General features: G+C 38.0%; 1 protein-coding gene and 1 long non-coding RNA gene across 2 annotated transcripts; one reads left to right on the forward strand and one right to left on the reverse strand.

The window, feature by feature from the left end:
- Nucleotides 1-80: 80 nt before the first annotated feature.
- On the forward strand, nucleotides 81-3890 carry LOC148728160 (uncharacterized). Its single transcript, XR_015988993.1, has 3 exons — nucleotides 81-1626; nucleotides 2618-2666; nucleotides 3612-3890. It is a non-coding gene; the product is annotated as an uncharacterized LOC148728160 (long non-coding RNA).
- Nucleotides 3891-6487: 2597 nt separating this feature from the next.
- Nucleotides 6488-13245, reverse strand: LOC148728161 (uncharacterized). The gene has a single exon (XM_088725853.1). The coding sequence runs from the start codon at nucleotides 11177-11179 to the stop codon at nucleotides 7346-7348; it is 3834 nt and encodes a 1277-aa protein (XP_088581979.1). The 5' UTR covers nucleotides 11180-13245; the 3' UTR covers nucleotides 6488-7345.
- Nucleotides 13246-13306: the final 61 nt, after the last annotated feature.

Raw genomic sequence — 13306 nt, forward strand, 5'->3', positions numbered from 1 at the left:
ACGGATAGATGGTGGCAAAGTTACCGTTACTTACTCAATGTGGTAAGAATTTTATCTTAAAATAAAGATGTACACAGATAAATTAATTTTTACTCAAGTGTGCAAATTGCATTATGATGTAGCTATGCTCAATCGAGTGTGAAATTCGCATTTGTACTGTTTATTATCTTTACCAGAATCAATAAAGATTTCGAAAAAAGCTTGCAAAGATTGAGAAAAGAGAGGCAAATGAAACTGCCGCTTTAGGAAATATTCTGCAAATGGTCTGGAGCGGATCCAGGGGTTCTCCGGTCGAACCCCACTAAATTTTCGGAAAGACTTCCATACAACCCCATACATTAATTATGCATTCATTTAATAATGACTAAATGTAACGTTTCTTTGCGACACTCTATGCATAATTAATGTGTGGGGTTATACGGAACTCTGGCCAAATTTTCGCTCGAAATGCTAGAAATCAATGATGTTTCCGAAGACCTAATTTTCAAAATCTCTCAGGGGAGCATGCCCTGGGACACTTCTCCGGCCCCCCCTTGACTTAACTTTAGATTCGCCCCTGAGGGTGAAGGAAAATTTCGAATTGACTACGGTGGAAGGAATGTGAGACTTGTCAATAGAGGCATTAGCTTGTAGTTCAGAAAATACTGTTGGTTTTACCTTGATTTTCTTCCTTCTTCTTTTGATGATTCAGATTGTGTGAGAATGAATAGTTACGATAAAGGAGTGTAGGCTGTTACAAAATGTTATCAATAGCTCTTTTATTTCAGAAGTCATGTGACTCTTGATTGTAATACAATGATTACATGATTCTTCAGTTAGTGTATTGAGGTCCTAATGTCCTCTCTACACGTGCCCCTTCATGACATCTATAAATAAAGCTATGGTGTGACTCCTGAAGAACAGTTGGTTACAGCTTTTGCTTTTTCTGGATCTATTTTACCACCATGTGGAGTGAGTACTTGTCCCATGAAGGGAACTTCTTTTCGTTTCAACTTCAATTTGTCCCTGTTGAGTGCAATGCTACGCTCAGTGCATCTTTGTAGTGGGGTTTCAAGATTTCTGTTGTGGTTGGCAGTGGCCTCTTGTTCATTTTTCCCAATGCCGCACACTTAGATGTCGTCTGCAATAACGAGCACTCCACTCAAGCCTTCTAGTGCTTGGTTAACTCTTTTCTGGAAAATTTCTGACGAGACTGACGAATGGAAGGGCAGTCAGTGTCAGTGCCAATGATATCTCCCAAATGGTGTTGAGAACATAGTGAACAGACTGGACTCGTGGTCTAGAACGCATTGCCTATGACCTGAATGCATGTCAAGTGTGGAGAAGACTTTTCCTTGAGATAATTCTGGGAGAATTTTATCCAGTATCGATATCTGATAGGTTTCTCTTTTCCATACCTTGTTCAGTAGTCGAAGATCAATGCATACTCTCGGGGCCCCCGACCTCTTAGTAGTGACTACAAGCTCTTCACCCATGGTGTTGCCTCTTCTACCGGTTTTAGGATTTCTTTCTCAACAGATCGATTTAGCTCTTCTCTCAGGTCATCTTTGAGTGCTGTAGGAACTCTTTGGGTTGAAGTGGTGACACGGTTAATGCTGTTGTCAACTTCTAAATGGACTTCTCCAGGTAATGTTCCCAATGGTCGCTCAAATACATCTGAATATCACTTTATCAGCTCTTTAGCAATTATCTGCTTAACCTGCAGTTCATTTCTTAGGGGCGGGGGGCGTGGTCATAATGAAGTTTTCATCATTAACAGTTATAAGTTCCATTCATTGTGCAGCTCTTGCTCGGATAAAGGGTGTTAGATAATTCTTGACCACAACAAACCCCACAGAGTACTTCTTTCATGTTTTGGGATTGCACATGGTGATCCCATGGTGATTCATGCCGTCCCAATGGGTTTGACGTGTAATCCATTCCACATTCGCAATTACTGTTTTCATGGTCGAATTGATTTCTTGACCTTCTGCGTGTTTTGTTGGGATGATGTTGATTCATGCTCCACAGCCAATCTAAAGGTTGACCTCTTTGTTATCACTTAACATCTCGGCATAAATTTCTTTGGCGAACTGGACAGCATGGACATCAGTTTCCTGAGAATCTAAAGCAACTTCAGGACACTTATCTTTCTGTAGTATGTTTAGAAAATAGTGTGCAAATGGTCTGGAGCGGATCCAGGGGTGGTTCGGGTGCTTTGGTGATTCAGATTGTGTCAGAATGAATAGTTTTTTAAAGGAGTGTAGGCTATGAATATTTTGATAGCAGTGATATTGATTTGAAACAAGTCTATTACAGCATCTAGGCTTCCAAGGCATTTGATGCAAATCTGTGAACTTAGTCACCTACTACTCTGAAGATAGCTAAAAGTCATATTGATAATTATATAAAGTGGAAAAAGCCTAATATTAACCTTTAAGATAAAAAAAAAAAAATACAATTGCCAATTAATAAATGTTAAAAAGACACCATAAAAAAGTTTCTGTTAATTATTGACCAGGAATATTACACTGATCATTTAACAATATTAAACAAGGGAGTCCTAATGAACATGTTTGTGTTCAAAATTCACTGAATCTCGTTATTTATTTTTATTTTATGACAAAAAAACTCTCAGAGCTGAAGCTACAGTTGCAAAATGGAAAGAAGAAGTGAATGTATTAGAGGTATGGTTAAAGATTTCTTAACATTGGTGCTTTACACTAGCTAGTGATGGCAATTCACATTGTTTATACATAATTATTAACTGCTATCACATATTTTTCCCTGGTATTAATTTTTTTCATGATATTTTTTCATGATATTTTTTCATGAGATTTTTTCATGAGATTTTTTCATGAGATTTTTTCATGAGATTTTTTTCATGATATTTTTTCATGGTATTTTTTCACCCAGCATTTCCTTGAATAAACGCCCATGAAATACAAAGTATCCTCATCTGAATAAATGCCTACACCCTAGACCATAATGTCAAACAACTACCACCCCTCCCCCCTAAAATAAGCCCCCTCCTCCTCTTTTCACTTTTTTAGGGATGCAATGAAAACCTGTTTCTATTACCACTTATTTATAGCTATTTAAGTTTCAACTACAGCTGAATCAGAACAGCAGAATAATAAGCTCCTCCTTCAATTAAGCACCCTTCTCCATTAAATGCATCACCTTTCAGCTAAAACTTTTAAATAAATGCTAAGCACTTATTTGAGGAAATGCAGTCATAAAACTAAGCTATCACACGAGCACTAGTAATTACATGTCTTTTAGGCTCATGAAATTGTTTTTTGGTCTTTGGAACACCCACTTGTGCTTGGTTATTCCAAATTATACTTAAAATAAAGGAATAAGCCATTTCAATTATTGATTTGGAATCTTGAAAAGTTTTCTCTGTCATTTTTTAACATTTGCAACCTTCATTTACCCAATATCATTGCTAATTACCCAAAACAGCATGTTACCTTGAATATGATATTAAAAAATGTAAGAATGCCCTGAAAAGAGCCAATGTCTGCATGGTCAGCAGTCAGATATGCATCAAAATCTCTAAGGGTTAGACTATGTTTGATGTACCTTTACACAAAGTTTACAATAACTTTTCTGTTATCCTTTGTCAGACAGAGTCTGTTCCCATAGCAACATAGAACCAGCTGCTAGATGCCAATCATTAGAGAATGACAGCTGTCAAAGATAAATAGGAAGCTGCTGCTGATCAAATGAACATAGCAGCAAAAGATGCCAAGCAAGCAGTAAGGTGTGTGCTTATCTTGTACAATGAAGCTTGTCTACTAGTGACAAGACATTACTAGCTTTCAATCTTGATGTAAGATGTGTGTTTATTTTGTATAATCAAGCTTGTATAGTTGTGGCAAAATATTACTTGTTTTTAATCTTGATATCAGGGCCCTTTGTTTTTGAACAGGTCTTGGAATGAATCCTTTTGTCATAAATTTATTCCACAACACCTTTCTCAGTTTTAATTAATTATATTTGTGAGTTAATAATCATCATTTTCTTTATCAAATTAAGTCTTTCTTATTCATCTAGTTGTATTCAGGTTTGTAATGTTGGTGGCAGGAGTTAAAATACTTTGATTTAAACACATTCTGTATTCATCAAGCTTTACAATAGTAAATAAAAATGTCCTCATGTTTAAAGTGGGATTGTTGTGGTTTAAAAATTCATACTGACATGAAATTTTACCAAGTTGTTCCTTTTCATGTTTGTTTAAAACAACTGCAATATTTCACTCTCTATGCATATTTAAAACCATACATAAAGTGCTAACATTTCTGTTCCGAGAAAGAACAGTCTATCTCTATAAACTTGTAGTGTAGAGCAGTGTGTAATTTATCTTTCAGTGAATCATTTATGTCTGCTAATTTGTTTGCTTTTAGGCAACTGCTTAATGGAGTGGATACACTTAAGTTCCTATCACAACAGCTTGAGTCTCTTAATAGAATAACAGATGTTCATGTGTATTCAGAGAAGAGTTAACCCTTTGCAACCTGACATTGATATCCATATTTTCCTTTCTCTTTTCCATGCATTACCTTGAAAATGACAATGAGAACTTGTTTTACAATCAAAGTTTGCTAGGTTGGCAATCGTTTCCTTTATTCCCATGAATTTAATGAATGATTCAGCACAGTCACTTTTAGGGTTTTAAGGGTTAATATAGAGTGGTATACAATGAATGGTGATGGCTTGATACCTTACTGTTACCACCTAACACATGGCATTAGTCCTGCTGAGAATAGACGTTTCTCCTTTTTATGAGTGGACTATTTTTAACAAATGATCAGTCTCAGTCAAAAAACAGATTTGATTCAAAATCCATGAGCTTGCAGCTAAGAAGAAAATTAACCAAGAAACGGCTTACCTCCTATGTTAACACTATGCTTGCTTCCCCAAGAGAAAATTTTTTTGTATTTTGTGGAAAATATTTGGAATACTTACAGCTGTAGCTTTTAATAATAAATCTTAATGAAAATGAAAAATATAACTTAGTTGTTCTTTGGATGATCCTACAGTTTTGTTTAAAAAAGAAAACTGGTTTGCAACACAGTGGATTTTATAAATATCAGATTCAAGAAACAAAATATATTTCCTAATGGTTGATAATGTAAATAATTCAGAAAATCAATTTTCTGGTAAATGAAGTTTTACTGAAGTAAATGGAAAATTCTTGTTGTATATGTATTACTTAGAAGATGCAGGCATTCTTGTGAAAGAGGTTGGTAAAGAAATGTCTTCATACCTCTTAACACATTTTTATCCCTATTGATGCATTGATAGCCATGAAAATATAGGCAGCCTGTTCTGAAGAAACATCTTATTGATGCTAAAAAACAAATTAAAAAAATCTCCATGCCTCTTCTCTTTGATAATTTTGTCTTTAAATATGTTGACTGTTTTGTAAAGAGATATGTACAGCAGTAAATGCATGAATAGAGTTTGTTTTATCCTTTTGAGCCAATAAACATACAAAGCAGTCCTAGGAGAGTAAAAATCATACAGGGAGGAATAATACTGAAATGAGATCAAAATTTACACAGTAAAATTCAATTTAAATTTAACCACTTTAACCTTGCCACAGCTTTTAGATTCATGTTGGCCTATTTTTGTAAACAATAGATGTGACGTGTTTTGCTGTTTCTATCCTGACTTTCACGATGATGCTTTTCTTGAACAAGAAGCATCTAACAACTAATCAAAAACAAATGTACCATAGCTGATCCACTTCCTTCTTGTCACCTTTCTGATTTTTAGAATATTGTATTGGAAGGAGAAATTACCCATCGATGATTTGTGGGAGTGAAAGGGTTAATATTCTGAGGAGAAAATGAAGCTAAATTAATCTATGATGTCCAGCTTCAAAGAACACACCTGATTCTATGCTGTAACATACTTTTGGATCAGATTGAAAGATTATTAGGATAAAGATGTTTGAACACAGAAATTGCAATCACTTCCTTTAGTCAAATTGTTTAGAGAGTTTAGTATTTTTACAAAAATTTGGAAAGTTACATTTACATTCTAAAGTCCTGTAAAAATCATGAAGATGGAATAAAGGTGTTTAAAAAAATTAGAAGAAATCTCGAGGATTATGTTTTTCCAAAGCCGCAATAAGTGGAAAGCTTTGTGAGTCCCCGCTGCCTCCACTTCTAATTTTTTTGTCTTAGGGACTCATCTCTTTTCTTTGATTTTTCTGTTATTTAATTTGTGTGTGCTGAGGTCGATTGGTCTCATAAACCTTGCTTTAAAAGATTTAAATAGGTTTTCTCAAAGTGGCCAGGAACCTAGTGCAGGGATTTTTGATTTAAAATAGAGAAATGGTTTTTTTAAGAGGGGCTTCATACCCTCACCTTGAGACAGTTTCTCTGGTAAATTGATAAATTTGATTGATTTTGAAAAGGCCATACCCATCTCCCATAGCTTCCAAGCTGTGTCTAAATATCAGGGCTTAATATATCACAACACAAAGTTTAACTCACTTAACAATATTTATTTAACAAAGAAAAATGTGGGACTGGTTCTATTTACAAGTACTGGCAGGTTAAACTTTAGCTCTGATAAAGTCTGATGCATCATCTTCTGATTTTGCAGTAAAGCTAATTGTTATTTTATTATATAGTACAAGTGACACACTATAAATGCGTAAAAAAATGACAATATTTACAACAAAAGTAGAAACCTCCAAAACACTGTTGCAATTACTACTACCACTACCCTACAAAAAAAGTCTTTTGTCTCTCAATGCGAGAAATTGAATTACAATCTGGTTATATATTTTTTCTTTGTTTTTACAACACGAGTGAAACAACTTTAACCGGTTCGCTTTAATCGAAAAAAAAAGGGTGAAAAGAAAATCGTGGTATTGTACAATGTAATCTCTACCGTATTAACTCATCTGATCCGCTTATAATTTTCAAAAGAACTTTAATAACTTAAACAGAAAAGTACTCTTCGCAACAAACAGAAGTGATCAAAACATACACGAGCATGCAATGAATTTAGGATCGAAACTAGCCAATCATGAAAGGTCCGAGACCTGTCTGTTCTCTCTGCGGTAAGCTTTGTGTTTTTACTTTAATGTTATTGGTTCATTTCTCAAAAAAAACAAGATTGACATCCTTTGCTGTCAATAAACATGTTCATTGGTTCACTTTTTCTCATTTCGATCCTGTTCTTGCTGGTGCTAGCGTTTGGTCAGCTTACATAGTTTGCTTCCATTTATGCTTTGAATTGTTGGGCCGTAATTTCTCACTGAGCTGGTTACCTCACAGTTATTTGAATAGTAAGTGGCTCACATAATTTTTTTACAATTTACAATTGGAATTTCTGAGGCTTAAAAATAGAGCTGACACTTAGACTTACTATTGCTCGCTAATTTTAATGCTTGTCTACCTGCTGTTGTGATGTTCTTGTTGTAGAGGTATAACGTGCGTAGCTGACAGTTGTTGTTTGTGATGGCATTAGCCAAGTGCTGTGCTCCTGTGTCTGTGATGTTATTGTTGTTGAGGTATAACGTGCGTAGCTGACAGTTGTTGTTTGTGATGGCATTAGCCAAGTGCTGTGCTCCTGTGTCTGTGATGTCATTGTCTGTGAGGTTTAACGTGCGTAGCTGACAGTTGTTGTTTGTAATGGCATTAGCCAAGTGCTGTGCTCCTGTGTCTGTGATGTTATTGTTGTTGAGGTATAACGTGCGTAGCTGACAGTTGTTGTTTGTAATGGCATTAGCCAAGTGCTGTGCTCCTGTGTCTGTGATGTTATTGTGTGAGAGGTTTAACGTGCGTAGCTGAGAGTTGTTGTTTGTAATGGCATTAGCCAAGTGCTGTGCTCCTGTGTCTGTGATGTTATTGTATATGAGGTTTAACGTGCGTAGCTGACAGTTGTTGTTTGTAATGGCATTAGCCAAGTGCTGTGCTCCTGTGGCTGTGATGTTATTGCCTGTGAGGTTTAACGTGCGTAGCTGACAGTTGTTGTTTGTGATGGCATTAGCCAAGTGCTGTGCTCCTGTGTCTGTGATGTTATTGCCTGTGAGGTTTAACGTGCGTAGCTGACAGTTGTTGTTTGTAATGGCATTAGCCAAGTGCTGTGCTCCTGTCTCTGTGATGTTATTGTCTGTGAGGTTTAACGTGCGTAGCTGACAGTTGTTGTTTGTAATGGCATTAGCCAAGTGCTGTGCTCCTGTGTCTGTGATGTAATTGCCTGTGAGGTTTAACGTGCGTAGCTGACAGTTGTTGTTTGTGATGGCGTCAGCCAAGTGCTGTGCTGCTGTGTCTGTGATGTTATTGAGTGAGAGGTCTAACGTGCGTAGCTGACAGTTGTTGTTTGTAATGGCATTAGCCAAGTGCTGTGCTCCTGTCTCTGTGATGTAATTGCCTGTGAGGTTTAACGTGCGTAGCTGACAGTTGTTGTTTGTGATGGCGTCAGCAAAATACTTTGCTCCTTCGTCTTTCAATTGATTTCTTTCGAGGTTTAACCAGCTCAGTTGAGAATTCCTACATTTTAACAATTTACAAATCTCAAAGCCTCCTAATGGCCCCGTGTTATTTCCACTCAAATCTAAATGTGAAATTCCTCGCACATTCTCCATTACATTTACTAACGAAGAACAATCAACAGCTGTGAGGTGACAATCAATAAAATTTACACAATTAAAGTTACTTTGTTGTAGTTTACTCTGCACTACTGTGGTCATTTTACTGGTTTCGTTTATGCATTTTAACAGTGTCACTGCTAATTCTTGTTCGTCGCCAGTCGGCCAGCAGGTCAATTTCGTTTCCTCTTCATTCTCTGTCCAGTCTTCGTTGTAGAATTCGCTTTCTTTCTCTTCAGTTTTCACGGGAAGAAGGTCAGTAAATATATCACTCGGTAGGTTTTCTTTATCATTCATTAATCCTGCCAGGAATTGAAACACAAGCTGCCACTTGCCGTCTTCAATGTTTTCGGAAACAAAGTTCCTTAATTCCGTTTCACTCATGTTGTTTATCAAATACTTTGCGGCGAAAAACTCCTGCATCGTGAGATGTATGAAACAGAATTGTTTTTCGCGTTTAGGCCGTTCGTCTTTAACCTGTCGGTCGGGTAAGCGATGAAATAAAGCGCTGTCTTCAATTCCCTGTACTTCCTTTCCTCCAAGGATTAGTTTTCCTTCTTTGATTCCATCAAACGCCACTCTTTCCAGTTTCTTGAAATTGTCCACCACTTCATCCGGCAAATCATCTGATCCATTGTGTTCGGGGGTCAAATATTTCTCGCGGATTTCTCTCGTGTGTTTCCAATAAAACTCTGGCACTGCGATCTCATAAATGGTTGTTAATCTGGAAGGCAGGGTAACAACAGCGGTTCTGTCGGCTGGCAATGATTGTAACAGACTTGAGCACACAATGAAGCTGTTTACCGGGACATAACAGAGCGAAAGCAAATTCATGTTGCTGCTGATGTGTCGCCATAATATTTTGCCTGCTTCCTTGTCATTTCCGGCAAATTTATTGACGTATTCTTTAATTTGTTCCGATGAGAAGCCCAAAATCTCAAAGGTTTTGTCGAAGGTAAGGTGCTTGATGCTCGACACAGCCGTAGGTCTTGTAGTGGTTAACACTGAGGCATTTTCAAGAAGTTCACCGGTGACAAGCCACTGATAAAGAGTTTGAAGTGGCTTCTTCTCTTCATTGCGTCTGCAAGGATGAAGCGGCACGGCCATCTTTTCCTTATGTTTGAACTCATCCAGTCCGTCAAAAAGTAGGAGAACTTTTTCAGAGTTTTTCAGTAGGTGATTCCAGATCTCGTCATCCAGGTGCTCTCTAGGAAAGTGCTCGGACTGCGTCAGAAGTTCTCTGAGGCTTAGGTCGTCGGCCGAATCATTGAAACTTCTGAATTTGACGAAGAAAGCTGCATCAAAATGGATTATGGCACCAGATGCCCAGTCTCTGAGAAGTTTGGTACAATAGAATGTCTTACCGATTCCGGGTCGACCGACGATTAAAACTTTCTTATTTTCTTCATTCAGGAGGTCTTCCAGGCTTTTTGGGTGTGAAGTGTCCTTGCGCGAAGTTGGATAGACTTTCAGTTGCTCCTCTCGGTTTTTAAGAGATTCGAGCTTACCTCTGTCCTGAATCAACAGAAGGTTTGTGTAAATCTGATCTAGAGTTAAATGTTTTAGTGCTGTTTCTTCGCCTGGATTAGGTGCATTAAATGGTTGAAGTTCAAACAGTTGAGGTTTGTGTTTTTTGATTTTTTCCTTTGTTTCTGCAATGAACAGTTCAAACTCTTGTCCGTTCCTTCCGACCGATTGTGGCGACTCATCCTGGGGAGGATTTAGATGAGTTCTTCGAAACTTTGAATTTTCCATAAAATCCCTTTCTATGCATGCCCGTGACAAAATGTAGATTGTTTCAATCACAATACCAGCGACAAAAATTATATTCACCCAAAGGAGAGCGTCCATCCAGAATCTTTTCTTTGCTGCTCGTTGATTGCGACATTCGTGTAGAGTAGAGTTTGGTGTGGCGTCCAATGAATTCCGTGGCTGATTGGTTCCATCGGTCAAATAACAGTTAAAATTAGAAGAAAACTTGAGAGGATAAAGCAGTTGGGTTTGTAGGATGATGAAAAGAACTCCTAAAAGAATTCTCGTGGATAATTGAAAACAATAAGCGATGTATAGCTTGTATCCAGTTGGTGATGGGTTCTCTTGGTCGAGCGGCTGTCTCTCTGGATCAGCGTTCTGCTGGTTTCTTCGAGGCAGTTGATTGACTGTATGTCTCACTAATTGGGAGTAACTAGCACAAACAACTAGAATAACGACGAAATTAATGAGTACAAAACCATAGATAGGAAAACCGAATTTGTTGTGTTGGTTTTGGTATTGGTCAAAACATCTTTCTCGGACGAGTTCGATGTCTTTACTCTTCTCTCCGCGACAGCGAAAATCGAACCTGGACTCGCTGCTTTCGGCGAATATCGCGAGGAAGGTTCCACCAATAAGTATCCAAAACACCACTGCCACATAATGTAGTTTGCCGAAAGTCTTTGGCGCTAAAAATTCCAAGACTTTTTCCATTGAAACTGTTGATATTCTTATTCTCTTCGTTGGAATGCTGATCAGTTTTCTGAGCTTCAATAAACAGCTAATATGACCTTGGGTATAATTATTACAGAATGAGAGAACTTTCATTTGATTGGCTTTTTAAATTTTTTTCAACTGTCAAAAGACAATGGATTCTTTCTACAACCTAAGGCGTGGACATCTTATCTGGGTGGTAATTGTTTGGAAAGGAAATTGTAACCCTTGTTTGAGTCAAGTAACGATTGGCTAAGATTTCGCATGTGATTAGTTTCGAGTGTGGCGTGAGTTTTCTTTGTTGATCCCAACGTGGCTTAGTGAAGCCCAACACTTGCAAATCAAACCACTTGACTTACGTCGTGAAAATAACTTCCTGTTTCGATCAATGTCCTCATCTCACCATGGTAGGTATCAGTGACTGAATACAACTGCTCTATCTCGTCCTTCATCGACTGAAGATTTGTGATTATCATAATTCCCATTGCTATTACGCATATGGATTTGGAAGTCTCCTTCACATTTTTCGGCTAAATCCGTCACGCGTGTAGCGTTTTAACGTTTAAATGGACCGAGACGAGTTATTGTCGAGGCCCCAGTAAAAACGGAAAAAAGATGGCTGCTAATATCCAGCAATTCGATCGAACAGGCTTGGTCAATAACAGGTTCACGCTGCAGCAAGAAATACTTCGACGTAATAGGAATGACCTGTTTATTTCGAAGTTTGTAGCTCAATAAACCCAAGAATCGTTTAATGTGCTCTTTGTTCTTCGCTTTTTTGGCGACTCCATTCTTTTCCTTGCGCGCGATAAAAGCGGGCGATCACAAGCCGGCAAGATCAGCCCGCGACCCAGGTAGCCAATCAAACAGGCTATTGCTCTCCTCATGTTAAAAAAGATCGACATATTTAATTCACCGGCCGATAACAACTGGCATCACCCAGACAAAATCATGAGACAAAGATCTGGAGGTCACAAACTAAGAGCCTAATTAGGGGTAGTACGCTTTCCTTCTTCGGAAACTTGTGTTCATGTATGGCACAGCACGTCAGAAATAAGTTCATTTGTAAACAATGGAGTGCACTAATAATACTCTTGCTCGAGCTTTTAAATTGCTGTAAGCGATTTCTCCCCCCAAAAAGTAATATCTTGAGTTCCTCTCGGCCCAAACGAATAACCTGGAACGGGCAGATTCTCATAAGTTTAAGTGTGTGTATGCTGACTATCTTTGGATAATTGCTTTCACCATGATAGTTTTATTTGTTTGCACGCATGCCACAAAAATAGAGAACTTTCGTTTCCCTTTCAAGAACTGTCAAAAAAGGTCATGGCTCATGAATAGTATCGTTTACCTGTTTGCATAAGAAACAGATAACAGACATATGAATAAAACGGATACAGATTTGTGGTGTTTCAGAAAATAGACTCGACCTCTTTTTCTCCACCCGCCTCCCTGTGTTCATTTCCACACCATATTACCCTTCTCCTTTCTCTTTAAAATTCACCGCAGAAGCCGTGAAGAGTGTTCCCTGAGTGCCAAAGGGTTTTTTTATTTTTAGCAGCGAAACGACTGACAGTAAGCGGCAAAGCCGCGATCTTTGACGACAACGTTAGTGGTTTCGCTGCTAAAAAAAAAAATAAACCGTCTGGCACCCAGGGTATGTAGAGTAATGTAGACTTGAACTTCAGCTGTCAAGCCTAGAGCGCTAATGTAGGTTATTTTGCCTCTTGAAGCCTGCTAAACTCTAAGCCACTAGTTTTCAACATTTTTCTGTGGCAATAACTTCGAAATAGATTTGTAGATCTTACTTTTAGACCCGAAGACACCAGGGTATGATGCAGGTCAATGATTTCGTCTTTTGACGCCAGACTTATTAATGAAAGAAAGATTTAAGGTTTGATGACAAGATGATATGGCAAGAATTTCCATATTAGGCTGATCTTTGAATCGTTAAATTCCTGCTCAGGAATGAGCCCGGAAAACTGGTTTGCTTTGGCTTTCATTTGCTTAGATTGCTAACAATAAGAAAACGAACTATTTAGAATTTTTTGTGGTGTTATTTTGTTGTAGCTCTCAAGCACACTTCACTTGGTGTTGCCGAAAATTCCGTGACACTTGAGAAGCACGCGGAGCCAAACCCTTTGGACTGCACGTGATCAGTTGTTCCACAGTTAAGAGGACACTGTGATATCTGATAGATCTGGCACCAGATCGCACCAGATTGATGTTTGGCAGAACGAA

The sequence above is a fragment of the Stylophora pistillata genome, chromosome 6, assembly GCF_964205215.1.
Source record: "Stylophora pistillata chromosome 6, jaStyPist1.2, whole genome shotgun sequence".
In the NCBI taxonomy this organism is placed as follows: Eukaryota; Metazoa; Cnidaria; class Anthozoa; order Scleractinia; family Pocilloporidae; genus Stylophora; species Stylophora pistillata.